This window comes from Musa acuminata, chromosome BXJ2-9 (assembly GCF_036884655.1).
Source record: "Musa acuminata AAA Group cultivar baxijiao chromosome BXJ2-9, Cavendish_Baxijiao_AAA, whole genome shotgun sequence".
In the NCBI taxonomy this organism is placed as follows: Eukaryota; Viridiplantae; Streptophyta; class Magnoliopsida; order Zingiberales; family Musaceae; genus Musa; species Musa acuminata.
In genome coordinates, this window is record NC_088346.1 from 7015640 (window position 1) to 7032984 (window position 17345).

The 17345-nt window shown below is 36.6% G+C and overlaps 2 protein-coding genes across 7 annotated transcripts; both read left to right on the top strand.

Annotated features, from left to right (window-relative positions):
• The first annotated feature begins 1163 nt into the window (after positions 1-1163).
• Positions 1164-10405, top strand: LOC135622890 (protein ETHYLENE-INSENSITIVE 2-like). Of its 6 annotated transcripts, XM_065125195.1 has the most exons (9): positions 1164-1361; positions 2143-2311; positions 2407-2832; positions 3565-3651; positions 3776-3886; positions 3980-4192; positions 4587-4766; positions 6493-9261; positions 9759-10405. In XM_065125195.1, exons 3-9 carry the CDS (start codon positions 2599-2601, stop codon positions 10056-10058), a joined length of 3894 nt encoding a protein of 1297 aa, XP_064981267.1. In that variant the 5' UTR covers positions 1164-1361; positions 2143-2311; positions 2407-2598; the 3' UTR covers positions 10059-10405. The 6 variants fall into 6 exon arrangements, with proteins under 6 accessions (XP_064981267.1, XP_064981261.1, XP_064981266.1 ...); XM_065125189.1 differs by having other exon boundaries at positions 2143-2832; XM_065125194.1 differs by having other exon boundaries at positions 2143-2832; positions 4590-4766.
• A 1030-nt stretch (positions 10406-11435) lies between these two features.
• Positions 11436-16788, top strand: LOC135622891 (uncharacterized). Its single transcript, XM_065125196.1, has 6 exons — positions 11436-11747; positions 12402-12806; positions 14067-14152; positions 14247-15948; positions 16201-16402; positions 16495-16788. Exons 2-6 carry the CDS (start codon positions 12440-12442, stop codon positions 16706-16708), a joined length of 2571 nt encoding a protein of 856 aa, XP_064981268.1. The 5' UTR covers positions 11436-11747; positions 12402-12439; the 3' UTR covers positions 16709-16788.
• Positions 16789-17345: the final 557 nt, after the last annotated feature.

Genomic DNA, 17345 nt, shown 5'->3' on the forward strand with positions numbered 1-17345 from the left:
TCCTTCCACCTCACACAGCATGCAAATCCAAACCTTGTGTCCATGTTTATCACTTTAAAGAGCTCATCAGACCTTTCTCTTTCCATTATTCTGATGCTTGCAGTGGTATTCTGATAGAACTTAAATTCATGCATCTTATAGTCTCCAAATTAGAGCTCAATTCTACTATTTTTTTTAATCTTTGTCATCGTATTGATGGCTACTATTAAAATCGAATACGCGAGACTTTCGTCAATACGAAAAAAAAAATAATGTATCCAGTTTTATTCCATAATATATATCGAACTCGATCTTTAATTCTTAATACATTATCCATGAGATTTTCATTGAAATATGAAATATGAGAGAAATTAATATACACAATTTTATTCTATTAAGTGATAAGATGGGATTAACCGTATAGTCTTTCTATAATATACTTATCCTTACAAAATTTGATATAACATGCAAATTTATTGTTCCTTTTTTTGTTGTCAAAAAATTCAATATTTTGATTTTTTTTATTACAAAGCATCTTTATTTTCATTTGTAAAATAATTTTAATATCAATCTTTATGAAAACAATAAATTTATCTTTGATTTTGATGTAGCATGTATATATTGAAATATATAAATTCATGTTTTTTTTTGTAATTAACCTTAATTAGTTGAGTTCAAACCAAATATGTAAAAAAATAAAATATTTAAAAAATTATTTTTATTTTTTTATAATTATAATAAAATTTTAATGAGCATTTATATAATATTACATTTCGGTTAGTAGCTAATCGAGATTATCATGATAACATAATACGAAAGTCTATAGTGTCTGTAATAATACATATTTACTAAACTTTATATATATATATATATATATATATGTATATATATCGGAATCCAATATACTTTTTATATATATTTATCCTTTCTATATTCCGTATTGATGGAATTTTCGTGTAGTAAATTTATAATATTTATATAATGAAAGGAAAAATATAAAGTTTACGAACGAGAATAGTGATGAAAGGGTATATGTGTGAATATTAATTTTTCAGGGTGTTTACCAGAAAAATATAGTCAGAGGTTGAGACTCGACAGGGATGTATATGCAAAAATCCATCACAGGTACATAAATAAATATAAAATAAATATTAAAGGAAGTAAAATGAGGAAGAATTTAAGTATAGCTTTGGGTGGCTTTTCTCCTCCTCAAGCTTCCACTCCCCCTTGTTGATTTCTGCTGGGAACCCCCCCAGCAGGGCTGTTTGATGCTTCCGGCGGTGGCGGCCGTGGAGGTGTGGGGGTGCAGGCGGAGTTGTTCGGTCTATTGTGGACACTGTGGTGGTGATGGCGACCAATCCTGGCTCTTCAAATGGACATAGGTACAGCTTTTATCAATCATTGGTCCCATACGGACGTTTAGAATTCGGCCCTTGAGCTTTCTGAGATTGTTTGGGAGTTCTTGGGGAGAGGATTTGGAGCCGGGAGGAAGTGCAAGAGGGTGTGTATCGACCGCGAGAGCCCGGAGGTTCCTTCTGCTGTATCCACTTGTTCTCTTTTCCTCTTCTGGTTCTTCGGCTTGCTAGAGAATCTTGTTTTGTAGAGGGTTTGTGCGCTCGAACAGCCTGGAAAGAGGTTTGGTGCTAGATCGATTGATATTTCTTCTCTGGGAGTTGGATTAAGTGGGTTTTCTTAACCATGGAAATTATTAGGTTATTTTTCTCATATTTTTCTCCTTAAGTTCTCCAGATTAGTGGAAGGTGTTAGAGGAAAACTCTTTGATGGGTGCTTCATCTGATAAAAAGGAAGTATTGAAATGACTAGGTTGCTGAATTTGGAGCAATTAAACAAGTGCTGGATCTTAAAGCAGATTGATTAATGTTTAGGTGTAGCTCTTTTTAGGTATCGGTTTAGCTGTGGCTTGTTCATCAAAAAATAGAAAATTTTACCATCTTTAAACCTGTCTTGAACCTCTTCTTTTCTGGACTAATCCATAATTGTGGAAGTGTTCTTTATTATGTTCTTTAGCCAGTTTTTGGATAGCGAAGCTTCCATGTTTGGAGGAACTTGTTATTATCTTTAACTGAAATAGTTTAGTTCAATTCCTAGATAGGTCTTATTTTTTCTATTCATTTTACCAGAAGGTCACTGATGTTGTTGCAGGTGAAGTGGATTAGGGCTGTAATACCTGTGAACAGCACTAGGCTCTGTTAATAATATCACCTAGTGGTTGGCAAAGAGTTTGTCCTGGTTGTAAGCATCATTAATTCGAAGTTAGTCTCCAGCTGTCACTGCTTCAGGACTGCTACCATTGGCTGTTGCTGCTGAAGAGGTGTGAGTTCGCTACTTCACTTGAAGTATCTTTTGAAATTTGAGTTACTGAGGCAACACCATGTTTTTCCTTGTATGCTGCTTGGAACATACCAGATAATCACCACCAGAATCAACTCTAAGAAAAGCACTGGCAGATGTTTTGGTCTAGCTGAAGGATATAACTTGAATCAACAGAATCTGTTTGGCAGCATATTCAACATTCTCAAATTGCAGACTTTTGAAAGGGTTTTTTTTCTAGTCAGTTGTACCACACGTAATATTTTCTGGAGAAGTTATCATCAAAGCATGGAGTCTAGGACATCTAGAGGAGTGATGGCTCATCTTTTTCCGTCTCTTGGTCCTGCACTTGTCATTTCTATGGGATACATAGACCTTGGAAAGTGGTTGGCAGCTGTGGATGGTGGGGTCCGATTCGGAAATGATCTGGTGTTATTAGTTTTATTTTTCAACTTAACTGCCATTCTTTGCCAGTACCTTGCAACATGTATTGGCATTGTCACCAGAAAGAATCTTGCACAGGTACTACTTCCCAACTTGTTTGCTTCAATATTTAGTCATTTTCCTGAAACCCGTGCAAAACATCATTTGCTTTCATGTAGTTGCAAGTTAACATCAATAAAAAGCTTGCTTCTTAATGGTTCTATGAGTGAGAAGCCTAAAGCAAAAAGTGAATACTTTGAGAACTTGACATTTATACCCAGAGGATATGGTAAAAGAAGCAACAACACAATAAAAGTGAATGTTTGGCCCACAGTTTGTTTGACATATGATTGTATTGGTACTAATCAGATTTTTGAAAAATGCACTTACGACTAATAGTGGGCTACCACTAGTTCTATGTATCAGTCTCAGTAAGGACTTTTTTTTAGTCCATGCACATGAGCATGTTGATGTATTTGTGTGTTTTCAAAGGTTTTTAACATTTTGCAATGTATCGATACTAATCAGATTTTTGAAAAATGCACTTACGCCTAATAGTGGGCTACCACTAGTTCTATGTATCAGTCACCGTAAGGACTTTTTTTTAGTCCATGCACATGAGCATGTTGATGTATTTGTGTGTTTTCAAAGGTTTTTAACATCTTGCAAATGAAATAATGGCTGTGATGTCTGTCTTAGTTGGGAAGCAGAGGCTTGATGCAAATTTTCTTTTTGAGCTTAGTATTCATTTCTCTCTTTTATGGTGTGGCCCCTTTCTCATTAGATGCACTGAACTTTTTTTTTTTCTTCTTTTTGTTGCTTGTGCACAAGATTTGCAGCGTGGAATACTCAAGGACAACATGCATGATATTGGGAGTTCAATATCAGCTATCCATGATTACCTCAGACCTGACTATGGTGCTTTCTGTGTTTAATCAGTTTTATTATATTTTTTTATCACTGTTATGTTCTACAATATTATCACTCTGTTACCATGGATAATAAGGTCTTAATTAACATTATTCATTTTGCACTTTTGCAGATTTTGGGAGTAGCACATGGTTTCAACCTTCTTTTCGGTGTGAACATATTGGCCAGCATCTGTTTTGCTGCAGTTGCTTCTGTTTTGTTACCCATTTTTGTTGATCTATTGGTAATCATTAATTTGTACCCTTTTTGTTATTAAAGTTACAGTTGGACATGGATAGATAAACTTTAATGGCTGCCTATTCTGCTTGAGGTGCAGAATGATTGGAAGGCTGAAGCATTATACGAAAGCTTAGCTGGTTTTGCTTTGCTGTTGTACGTGCTTGGGGTACTAATCAGTCAACCAGAAATTCCTCTTCCAACGAATGTTACTTTCCCCAAGCTGAGTGGAGAGAATGCATACTCACTTATGGCTCTTCTTGGTGCGAACATAATGGCACATAATTTTTATATCCACTCTTCAATCGTCCAGGTAAGTTGACTGAAATTTTCTAATTGTTTTTATTTTTCAGTAATCTTTCTGAATCTCTTCACCTTATTGGTGGGTTAGAATTAGGGCCAGAAGCTTTAATACTGAATTTACCATATAAATTGCACAAACTTCCATTTTTCATTTTTATTTTATATAAAGCCATTATTCTGGAAAGGGATTATTCTGCATTTTATGCATCTGAAAAATTAGGATTGAGGCTGCCACTGCGAAGCACAATTTTGGGTCCATAAACGAAGTTTCAGGAACTCTTGTCAATCCGATTTTGTTTCTTGTAGTTATGAGGCACCCATTTGTGACATTTCTTGTTTTGTTCTTGGAATGTTTTGATTCAGTTGTTTCTAAAAATTGTATCATGTGATTTGTCTATATGCAGCAGAAGAGACTCCCGAATGTTCCTGTAACTGCCTTACTTCATGATCACTTTTTTGCAATCCTATTCATCTTCACTGGCATATTTGTGGTTAATTATGTGCTGATGAATTCGGCCGCAGCTGTTTTTGGCATTACCGGTATTGAACTCAAATTTGAAGATGTGTCTCTGCTGATGGATCAGGTTATATGCCTTTATTCCTTGCCATATAGTTTCCATCGATTGTATATTTCTTTAAGTAGCATGTACTCTGATATATACCCTCCGATTGATAAACTCACAGCTTTCCATCAGATTCATTATTTTCCTCACTGAGTGTATAGTAACATCAAAATCTAATGCAAGTTGAAAGATGAATCAGTTCTTTTCTTGATTATGTTCAGTCTGCAATTGATATGCTTCGTAACCTGGTATGCGTGGCGTAAGAAAAAAGAAATAATATTTTTGCACCGTTGAAAAGAAGAACCTCCAATATGAAAATGTAATTTTCCAATCTGATGATCAATAAGGAGACCGAATGAGATGGTAAATGGATTGGGGTTGGTGATCTTAAATAAAATGAGTGAGAAATAGTGACCAAACAATGATGTGTATTAGTGTGAACCACCCCTTGTTGGAGGCTTGGATCAACCTGGTAGAGACTTTCAAGAGAATAGTGACCAAAGCATGGTCTGAATATACTGGATCTGCAACAAGTTCTCTAGGATGATGTTGCAAACTAGCAAAGTTTTGATTAAAAGCATCTATAGTTTGAATCTTAATTTAGAAGTTAATCTTGTATTTTTCTTTCTTCAAGAATTCATTACATTTTAATGAGCTGGAGATGGATGGTTGATGATGCTTATAGCCTCCACTAACATCAGAGAATAATTATCCTAGACATCTAGATAAATACATTAATTTCATGCACTTGCCAGTGTATATAAATAAATTGCATATGATCTTTTGCATCACTTTTATATACAGTGTCCAAGTGAAATTTAATAAAGGATTTGAATGTCATCATCATTTATATGGCAGTCATCACTTCACGATTTTATAATATAATTAGCTCACAATTAGGCTTTAGAAGTTGATTTAAGGATATAATGTGAAACTTATTTGGATCTTTTTTCTTATAAAGCACTTTTTCAGATTCTGAAACCCAAAATCTTTCTTTTTGTCCAATGATTTGCCTGCCTTTGAGCATGGATTAAGTGGTCTTCCACAATTGTGGCCACTGAATTAGCTTTAAGTTTGACATGCTGGAATTCACCATTCTTTTCATCAGGCACGTTTGTCTAGAAATTTACAGGTCAGGATGTGACTTTTAGCATGAGAACAATCCTCCACAATTGGCGGATTGATGAAAAATTGCTGTCAAGTTACACTGGTTACTTTCAGGTGTCTCAGCATCAATCCACAGAGAGATGCTTTCCTTTCTGTCTGGAAGGCGCAGTCAAAATTTCCACATCTATATAAGCCTTAAAAGAGTCATTTTTTTTGTTTCTACATAGCTAATGTATTGTAGATTGCTTATTTGGGTTTTGACTACCAAAATTCATAGTTTCACAAATAATTATATAAAATGTTTTGGTTAATAAACCTTCATCACTTATCTCAAAAAGAAAAAAACAAAGGTTCTACATACTACATAGTACCCTGTTTATCATGGGAACTTTCGTTGCTTTCTCAACATGGCAGCTTTTCCTGTTCGTTCACTCATCGAAGTTCTATATTTGATTGCTTTGTCAGAATACGAACATTAACCTTACATAAGGCTCATTGGTGGAAAAAGATTCATGTAGCCAACCCTAAGTAGTTGGAACATTATGGCATGTTTTTGTTGTTGTCTCATGATAAGTACACTAAAAAGTTGATGTTATCTTTTGGCAATGTATTTTAACTTTTTCATACTTGAACTTTGCAGATTTTTAGGATTCCTATAGCACCTGTTGCAATATTTCTTGTCCTTGTATTCTCAAGTCAGATTACAGCTTTAACTTGGAATATCGATGGGCAAGAAATCTTGCAGTATTTTTTTGGTGCAAACATCTCTGTTTGGGTTCAGGTTCTGTTAGTTAAAGCTCTTTCTGTCATTCCAGCACTTTGCTGTGCAAAGTGTGCAGGCACTGAAGGGATATTTCAATTGCTTATTTTCTGTCAAGTTATACAGGCTATGCTTCTTCCATCTTCCGTAATTCCCCTTTTCAGAGTAGCATCGTCACAATCAATAATGGGAGCATTTAAAATATCATGGTATCTGGGAATTGTGGCTTTGTTGGCATTTTTTGGGATGCTTGCTTCAAATGTAATCTTCATCACTGAAATGTTATTCGGAAATAGCAGTTGGATAAATGACCTTAGGGGAGGTATGAGTAATGGTGGAATTGCCACATGTGCTGCCTTTCTTCTTGTCGCCTGTGTGTCAATGTGTTTTATGCTGTACTTGACAGTTACGCCACTGAAGTCTGCAAGTGATAAACCAGAGACAGATATAGGAATTTTACATTCACGAATGGATGAGCTTGAACTATCAAGGGGAAGAAAAGATGATGTTCAAAATAAAATTGCAACTAATGAAGATATGGTTTCGGTGGAATCTGCTTTAGAAATTACCTTGGAGCACCATGATGATAAATCATTTTTGGATTCTAATATTGACCAATCTGATACAGCTATTAATCCTGATCATGATTGCCATCAACCTACCCATGTTTCTGTTGCTTCTGATACTGCTATTGATCCTGATCATGATTGCCATCAACTTACTCATGATTCTGTTGCTTCTGATGCAGCTATTGATCCTGATCATGACTGCCATCAACCTACTCATGGTATCAGTGCTTCTGATACCTTTAGTACCGCACTGTTTCAAAATGAAGAATTGAAGTCTGTTAATGAAATTGACTTAGAAACTCTGAACAAGACATCCTCTGCTAGCTTGTTAGATCCTGGTGTTGTAGAAAGACAAGAATCTGATCTAGTGCAGAAAGATTTGACATTAAAGGCAGATATTTCCAGAGATAAGGACAATGAAGAGGTTTTGGTGGCTAAGGAGTCAATAACCAAATCATTGCCACCTTTGACATCTGAGGATTCTGGATCCTTTAATCCTGTTCAGGTAAAAGTTTCTGATGGTGGTATTGGCAATGAAAGCTCATCAAAGTCATCTGGATTAGGTCGTTCCTCTCGCCGGCAGTTGGCAATCATTTTGGATGAGTTCTGGGGGCACCTTTTTGATTTCCATGGGAAACCGACACAAGAAGCCATTGGGCAAAAGTATGATGCTCTATTGGGTTTAAACTTGAAAACTGTTAGTTCAATAAAAGTGGATGTAGGAACAGAGTCTTCGATTAATTTCTGCACAGATGCGGATAGGGGGGCAATTTTCTCACCAAATTCAATGGATTATGGCTCTCCGAAACGAATGAATATGTCTAAGGGAGAGTTATCATATGGGTTTCAGATGGGATCCCCATCTCGGTCTCGCAACATTCAAATACCGAACACACGTTCACAAGCCTTGTCTAGCAGACAGCTCGATTCGAATGAAAGACCTTATTCTAGTTTATACTTGCCACAGTGTTCTGACAATCATGATTATCAGCCAGCAACAGTACATGGGTACCAGATAGCATCTTATCTCAAAGAAATTGGGTCAGGGAGAACTCCTTATTTGTCAAATGTGTCACTGGACTCTCCTAAAATTTCTAAATCTCCTCCATCAATTCCTCCAGGTTTTGAGGACTCAGTTCTGTATGGTGATAGGCAAAATGGGCTAGGTTCGCCTGCAACATCTAGTCTGCAAAGCCCAAAGATGCCTCGAGTTCGCAGGGTCCAGGTAGAAGGACCTTATTTCAACCCTTCTTTAATTGAACCTAGTGAAAATGCTGGCTCCTCTTCCTGCACTAAGAAATATCATAGTTCACCAGACATTTCTGCACTTATTGCTGCCAGCAGGAACTTGTTATTGAACGAGGCAAATTCAGGTGGTCCTATTGGTCAGCCATCTTTGGGTAGGATGATATCTCAACAGCAACATTATTTGAATCCTATCTCCAAGACTGGAGTTTCGTTAGCTTTTGATGAACTCTATCAACCCAAACTTCAGAGGGATGTTCTCCCACTTCAGTCAAAGTTGAACCCAGACACCAGATCCCTTTGGTCTAGACAACCATTTGAACAACTGTTTGGCATGCCAAATGGAGGTGAAAGTAGAGGGGATCGAGCAGTTACTGACAAACTAAGTAGTGCTTCGGAAGAGCTTTTATCTTGTGCAGATTCAGAACTCAAGTTATTGCAATCTCTTCGTTTTTGTATTACAAAGCTCCTGAAATTAGAGGGATCAGATTGGCTATTTAGACACAATGGTGGTTGTGATGAAGAACTAATTTGTAAGGTTTCTACAACCGAGAAGTATATACACAAAGCAGGTGCAAATAACATGAATCAGTTACACTCTAATAGACTTCAGTACTTGTCATCTGATCAAAGGCTTAGTTCAGTTCAGAGGAATGAGGAGGCAGATACCCCTTACGCTCTGTCGTTGCCGAACTGTGGAGATGGTTGTGTATGGCAAGCATCCCTGGTTGTTAGTTTTGGAGTTTGGTGTATTCATCGGATCTTAGAGCTGTCCCATGTGGAAAGTCGGCCAGAGCTATGGGGCAAATACACATACGTTCTTAACCGCCTTCAGGTAAAAAATATATATTCTTAACCACTTTCAGGTGAATATACTCCAGGAGTCTTCTCGTTGTGCCTTTCTTCATTTCATAATGTGAAAAAACTGAAATGAGAAGATACCACAGACACTGTTTAGATTTATAATTCTCTAGAACATATGATGTGCTTGCTTTATTCATGGATCCTGGTAAATATGTAGACTAAGGTGAATGGTGACTGAGACTGGTTTCCTGTTTCTAAGTTTCATATCCCACTATATGTCATTTCATTATTTATTTTCCTGGATTATTCAGATGTAGGACAACTATATACTTCTTGCATTTTCTTATGCACCCGCTATGAGTGAACTTAGGCTGTGTGATACCATGAGGGTAAAGTGGATCTTTCCTTATGTTTTTGGTTTATCTTAGATTGCCGATTTTCGCCCTTCCTACTTTTTCCCCTACTGTATTTTTTCATAAGTGATATCTATATAGTATATAGTAAATTTTTTTTGGTTATTCAACACAGGGAATTCTTGATCTTGCATTTTCCCGACCACGGAATCCCCTCAGCACCTGTTCCTGTCTTGAACTAGCACCAGAAGGTTCCATCCAGTTGCTGCTAAGCCAACAATCGAAACCAATCAGGGCACCATTTACAACTGCGAGTATGATACTTGAGATCATTAAAGATGTCGAAATCGCTGTCTCTGGTCGCAAGGGACGGACAGGCACTGCTGCAGGTGACGTTGCATTCCCAAAGGGGAAGGAGAACCTGGCATCTGTGTTGAAGCGCTATAAGCGGCGGCTCTCTAACAGGAACACATGAAGGTTCTTCGTCTCGCTAGATCCAAACGACCTCTTCTGTTTTATAGCATAATTACTAATGCTTTTGGTGTCTCTGAATCATGGGTTTTTTCGTTGAGAAAACGTTTCCAGGATTCAGAGTTTCTTGCTTTTTGTCCCTCTAAATTTTCCTTTTGATGTATGTTTTTGGATTTTTAATCGGCAGAGTTTATGCATATAGATGCTGGGTACTGCTGTATTTTCATGATCTTTGTCCTAACTTTTCTAATCTAATTTCTTGTCCATAATTATGTTGGATAATTATATCAATTGTGTAATCCCTGCAATATTTCAATCTGCTTACGTTAATGAAATTCTCACTTTCTGTCAGCTGCTGCTTGTAATGCTGCAAACTTCTATAGATATTTACTATTGAAATAACCACTGTCAGGATTGTTGTATGAGAACAAGTTTGTAAAATCTCACAATTTTCTGTTAACATGCTTTGTTTCAATTACTTAGGATTCTCTACAATACTCATGACTTGTTACCTTGATCATATCTTCTTGCCCTGAATCATTATATGTAGATTGTTCATCAATTAATCCTTATCTTAGTTTCCAAGTATTACTCACAAATTCTTTGATTCTTTCATTCAGTTGGTCTATGGACTGAGTGCAGCTCTCTGCTATGGCTGCTTCGCTTTGTTTCATATGTGGGTGGAACATATTTTTTTACTGTTACTTAATATACAAAGCAAAATTCATATGATTCCTATACCTTTTACACATCTGTAAATACCAGTAATAATCATGTTTTGTGATCATACATGAAGCTTTGAAGCTCATGCCTTTTGCAGTACAGTATCATAGCAGATCCTACACAATCAGAGTGAATTGCATACCCTTAAACATAGCTGCCAAAAGTACAATCACCTTTGACAGAGGAAACTGCATGAGATCAAGTAATTTCTTGAATCTATGTGAAAATAATCAGAGCAAAGGCTCATGTGATGACATAACAACATGTTTTACTGCTAAATGTAAAGAAAAAAAAAAAGGATTATCAAGTTAGGGATAAGATTGAGAGATGCATATCACAGGTTTGATAAAGAGGGAAACTTCAAAGGGTGTTTGCTGATGATAGTAATGTCAAGTACTATTGAAGTTCCCATTATTTACAAGATTGAGACAAGAGACAAATATTGATTTAGTCTCATTTATTTGAGTGTTGATAATGTTATGTTATAAGATTTTGGCTTTAATAAGAACATTCAAACATTAGATGGGTTTGTACATCTTAACGGCAATCTTAAAGCAGCACTCCACGATATCACTTGTTTGGCAATCTTGACGCAGCAGGAAAGAGTAACGGCAGCGGATCGCATTTATGTTCACCCCCGGCACGAAACGGCAGCAGGAGGGGTTACCGAATCAGACGGGGTATATACGACGGCGATTTGCCCCGTTATGAGTGGCGTTAACGTCACCCAGACGAGGGTTCTTATCGGGCGTCTCCCAAATCGCTACTCGCCACCGTCCCCCCAAACCGGCACCGCGGAATCCGATCTCTTCGAATCAAATCGGAGGCCCCAACCCGGCACGCCGCCAAAATCCATGTCACGACACGCGCCGCGCGTCAGGGAATCGCCCGACTCGCCGGATCGGTCGCGGCGTTATCGGCCCCTCTGAGAGGGGAGGCCCGGCGGCGTCTGCGGCATCCCCCTGCTTCGGTAAGCTCCTGGTGCTTTCTTCCTCATCTTTCAGGGATGAATAGATGGTAACGGCTCGAAACCGGCTCTCTGTTTGATCCGTTCTTTTGCTTTTTCTTATTTTTTTCTTTTTGGTATCTGTAGTAAAAGATTTGTTTTCTAGGTTAAACTGCCTGTGATGAAATGCCAAATTTGTGGTTTAATGGTGTAACACAAACGTTAAGGGACAATTTATACGGATTCAAGTGACAATTATCTGGCATTGTAACTTTTCTCAATTTCATGCTTAATTTATTTGTTTCATGTCAACCCTACTGCAACCATCTTTTGGAGATAAATGCAAACATCAAAGAATTTAACTTACTTTTATATGTCAACCATGTTACTAGAAGTGAAAATTCAAGGGACTAGTTTGCATGCCAACTATGATAATGAAAGTTAGAAAAGATCTGAAGCTGCTGTTTATTGGATTCCAGTCTCATGGAATTATTGCAATTTTGTTTAACTAATTCTTCAGTGTACACATAAGTAAAAAGAAAGGCAAATAGATTATGAACCCTTCATTATGTACCATGAATGTCGTCAACATGTAATCTTATGTTACATAACTCCTTGAGATCACATGTTTTTCCCTTCATGGTTATTAATGTTTAGATGATATTTTCTTTCATACAGGATATATCTTGTGGGGTTCTTGGTTTTAATATAGCAAAATGCCTCGACCGCCGGATATAGGGTGGCAATATGGTACCATGATAGGGGGCCATAGACATCATGTCAAGTGTAACTATTGTCACAGGATCATGATCGGAGGCATTACACGTTTCAAGAAGCATTTGGCAAGCAAAAGAGGGGAGATTAAGGGTTGTGAGGCTGTTCCTAAAGAAGTAAGGGAGATAATGGCACATCACCTGGCCACAAGGAAACCAAGGAGACCGAACAAAAGAAGACGAAAGACAGCTGAGGGAACTTTAGCAGCACCAGCTTCTACTAATCTTGGCATGGAATCTGATGCATCTGATCCAGACATGATAGATGCTGGACAAGAAGTACTGACCTTTAATGAAGCAGAAGTTCATTGTATGATACCATCATTTTGCATTCTTCTTCTTTCTCAGAAGATAATATATAACATGAATTTTCTCACTAATCAAGATTGTCAAAATGCATATAAGTGGTATCTTTTTGCAATCATAAAGATATTTGGACTTTTGGAGTCTTTTTCTTGTAATTTACTTGTGAAATCCTTTTGTGTATTTGCTTTTTGATGTTACTAATGATTAGAGTAATCTTCCTATCTCTAATTCAGATGAACAATTTGATTCAATTGCTAACTGCTTACTAGTATATTTGTTTTGGTTTTTTGAAATGTGCAAGTTATTGGTATGCCTTTGTGATTATCGTCTATGAATAACTTCTGCTGATAAGGCATGCCTGGTTATTATGTGCAGTAGGATGTGCATTAGCTGAAGAAGATTGGAGCAAACTGAAAATCTTTTTTTGTCTTGAGGACGTAAGCTTGAAATAACACACTTGAGGCAGCTCTGTAATAAATCTTGTCAGTCCAAATATTTTAGTACTTGTGCCTCTTCTTTGTTAGTGTGCTTTCTTTTATGACGGACATCTTTTGGTTGTCGTGTCCCATCTTGACTTTTTATTCTTTTTGCACTTGACTAAACAGTTACTGCCAAAGTATCTGTTTTAATTGCTAATTTAGTTGATCAAAAGGGTCTAGTTTAGATCTAACAGAATCCTAAAGTTCTAATAGGACCATAGCTAATACTTTTCATTTCTCATCTATATATGATGGGATTGTAAGTCTGAAGGCCCATGCTTGAATATTTTCTTTAATTTTTTTGATATAGTTAGCTTGTCTATTAGTTTAATTCTCTAGTTGATTGTTTGGGAGGGCTTTCCTCTTTGAGCTGGAGAAATGCTTGAAGTCTTTATAATAAAATGATAGATTAGATACATTTTGCATACATGTTACTTTAGCTACATGTATATCTTCATATCATTTCCTAACAATCATTATAGACCCATAAAAAATTCTGCTGTCATGGTATTCCAAGTTACATACATTGTCAAACTAGCTATTGAATAACAACAAACTGTGATGTCGTATTTCCCATGTTTATTGTAATTGTATATTTTAGTGTAACTTTGTTTTTCAGCCGAATTAGATGCATTATTCTTGTCAAAAATAATTTCAGTCTCTTTGGGCGAAATAAGTGTTTGACTGTTGAAGGCTTTTGGTCTATCATTAGCTTTTTGCACCTAGTCTATTTGGGCATATGATTCCTTTTTTCTTAAACTTATTTCTCCTTTTATCTGATACAGCTCAAAGAACAGCTGAGCAACAATTTGAAGTTGGGACAAGGGGTTTCTTAGATGCTTTTGCAAGTATTCAATACAAGGATGAGCAAGTATGTTGCTTAGAGTGCTTCATTTTTTTTTTTTTTTTTTCGGTTGACTTGATTTTGTTTACTATCTGCTCTTTTCCTATTGCAAATTTTGAAGGATTTCATGCCTCCTAGAGCCACTGATATCGGATGGGTTCATGGTGTAATGGTCAATGGAGATCGACAAAAGATAGAATGCAAGTATTGCCACAAAGTAATCTTAGGTGGTGGAATTTCTCGTCTTAAACAACATTTAGCAGGAGAAAGAGGAAATATAGCACCATGTGACCAAGTACCTGAGGATGTCAAAACACAAATGCAACAACATCTGGGCTTCAAGGGTTTGGAAAATTGTTCTATCCAGCAGACCATAGAAGAATATAATGGTGATGCTCCTAATGCAACTTCAACTTCTTCAATGGCTGCTTCTTATAAAAGAAGAGAGAAGGATGTCAATGAAGGGAATTCCAACAAAAGAAAGAAAGCGGATATGTTATATATTCCGCAGGGCTTGGCACTACCCAAGCCTACAATGCACCTTTCTTTTGCTTCACAAGAGAACACAGACCAAGCTGATACTGCGGTCGCAAAATTCATGTATGAAGCTGGTATACCATTGACTGCAGCAAATTCATTGTATTTTCAGAGAATGGCTGATGCTATTGCTGCAGTAGGGCCTGGATACAAAATGCCTTCGTATCATTCCCTCAAAGGTAAACTATTAAGTCGATGTACCACTGAATTAGGAGAATTCAGTAAAGAACTTCGCAAGTCATGGGAAGTGACAGGCTGTACTGTCATGGTTGATAGGTTGAAGGATACAGCTGGTCGATCTATAATAAACTTTTTTGTCTATTGTCCAAAAGGAACTATGTTTCTCAGGTCAGTGGATGTATCTCACATTGAAACTAATTTGGATGATCTTGTTGATTTATTTGAGAGCATCATTCAAGATGTTGGCTCCAGGAACATTGTACATTTCTTATCTGATAGTGCACCCTGGTATAAAGCTGCAGGGAAGGTACTAATGGACAAGTACAGAACCTTTTTTTGGAGTGTGTGTGTGAATCATTGCATTGAATTAATGCTCAAAGGCTTGTGTGAAATGGATGAAGTGAATGGGACAATGACTAAGGCAAAGAAGATCTCTCAGTTCCTTTATAATGATGCATGGCTCCTTGATTTGCTGAAGAGGAATACTGAAGGAAAAGATATAATTCGACCTGCCATGGCACAATCTGTGATGGACTTTTTAACTTTACAGAATATTTTCTCTTTCAGAGGCTCTCTTCAGCAGATGTTTGCTTCTAATACTTGGGAGGAGTCAGTGTTATCTAAGCAGAAATTGGGAATGGATGTAAAGGACATTGTGTTTGATTTGCAATTCTGGCATTCATGTGGTAAAATAATAAAGGTCTCTGAACCACTTACAAGAGTTCTATGCATTGCAGATAGTGGAGAAAAACCTTCAATGGGATTTGTATTTGATGCATTTGAAAAGGTGAAGAGAGATATTCTTTTGGCATTTGATAACCAGGAATCTGATTGCTTGCGATATTTGGAAGTCATAAATCATGTACGGGATGAATTTCACAGCCCCCTGCATTCTGCCGCTTGTTATCTAAATCCGTCCATTTTTTATAATTCCAAATTTTCAATTACTAATGTCATTCAAAAAGGCTTGCTGGATTGCATTGAGACTTTGGAGCCTGATCTGACAGCCCAAGATAATATTACAAAGCATAAATCTTTTTACGAAGATGCTCTTGGCGACTTTAGTCGACCAATGGCTTTAAGGGGAAGAGAAACCTTGCATCCAGGTAACTTTGTTTCTTATAAGTTATAATCGATAAGTGACTGAAATATAAATCTTATTGAGCAAATCTAGTGCTCAAGACTCTTTCCAAAGTAATGTCTGGAGAGGATTAGTGTATGCAACCTTACCCAACAAGCTATAGTTTCTTTACTACCTTCTAGTGACAACTAAAAGCACTGTGAGGTTTATAGTGACAATTTATTGTCTAAGTTTCAATTTTCCATGAATGATGCATTGTTTGAAAAATTGTGTCCAGCGACATGGTGGTCTATGTATGCATCAGACTATCCAGATCTCCAGCGTTTCGCTGTTAGGATTCTGAGCCAGATGTGCAGCATGACTGCATTCAAGAGGAGCACCTACATCAATGACACTGTCCATTCGAGTAAGAACAGAATTGAAGCCGCGACGTTGAATGATCTTACTTTTGTCCATTATAACCTGCATCTTCAACAAAGGTAAGTTTCAGAACTATGTGTTTGCTTTTTAGTTCTATTTTGCGCTTGAGCAAAGAAATTACCTTTTACTAAATCCCAATCAATATGATTAGGCAACCGGTGGCAACCGAAAGCAAGGGCTTTAAGAACGAAGAACATGACCTGATAAGCCCAGACAACTATAATGCAGGAGACTGGATTGATGACCCTGGAATGCTCGAGATGGAAGGCATCAACTTGTTAGATGCTACTCCTATTGCTGCAATTGATAAAGTCGGCAATTCAAGTGATGGCAATCTTGTTAACAATGATTTAATCACAAATTAAATGTAATAGCAACCATGGCACCGCAATGCTGACACAGTTTCACAATGAAATATAGCTCAAATGGTGCTTTTTTCTGTTGAGTATATGTGGACATTGTTGTGTAGAAGTTTGTACATCTGTTTATCAGGTGACTTCCATTTCTGGAGGGGTTTCTTGTCGGGTTATTGTTGTAAATAGAGTTTTCTCGATTTAGGAACCCAATTTCCATTTTTGTTCTTGATAGAGTGAAGGCTCATAATCATATTTGAACATTATTTTTCATTAGGGGTTTTTATATGTCCATCCAATCAAAGTAAGAAAATAGCATATTTTCTCTTCTAAAATTAATTATATATATATATATATATATATATATATTCTTTCTAATCTTTAAATCTTTTTTATACACTCAAGTTAACTATGGTTATCAATGATTTGAAGAAAATATAATCTTTTAAATACCTAAAGTATCCTTTATTACTTTCATCAATTAATTGTTTTTTTAACATTTATAAAGGAAGATTAACTTTATATATATATATATATATATATATATATATATATATATATATATACTTCAATCTAGAACGATAAATACAGAAACCATTGTCTTTGGAAGCATATATGTTTTAGTTACATAAGACAAGTTTAGAGAACA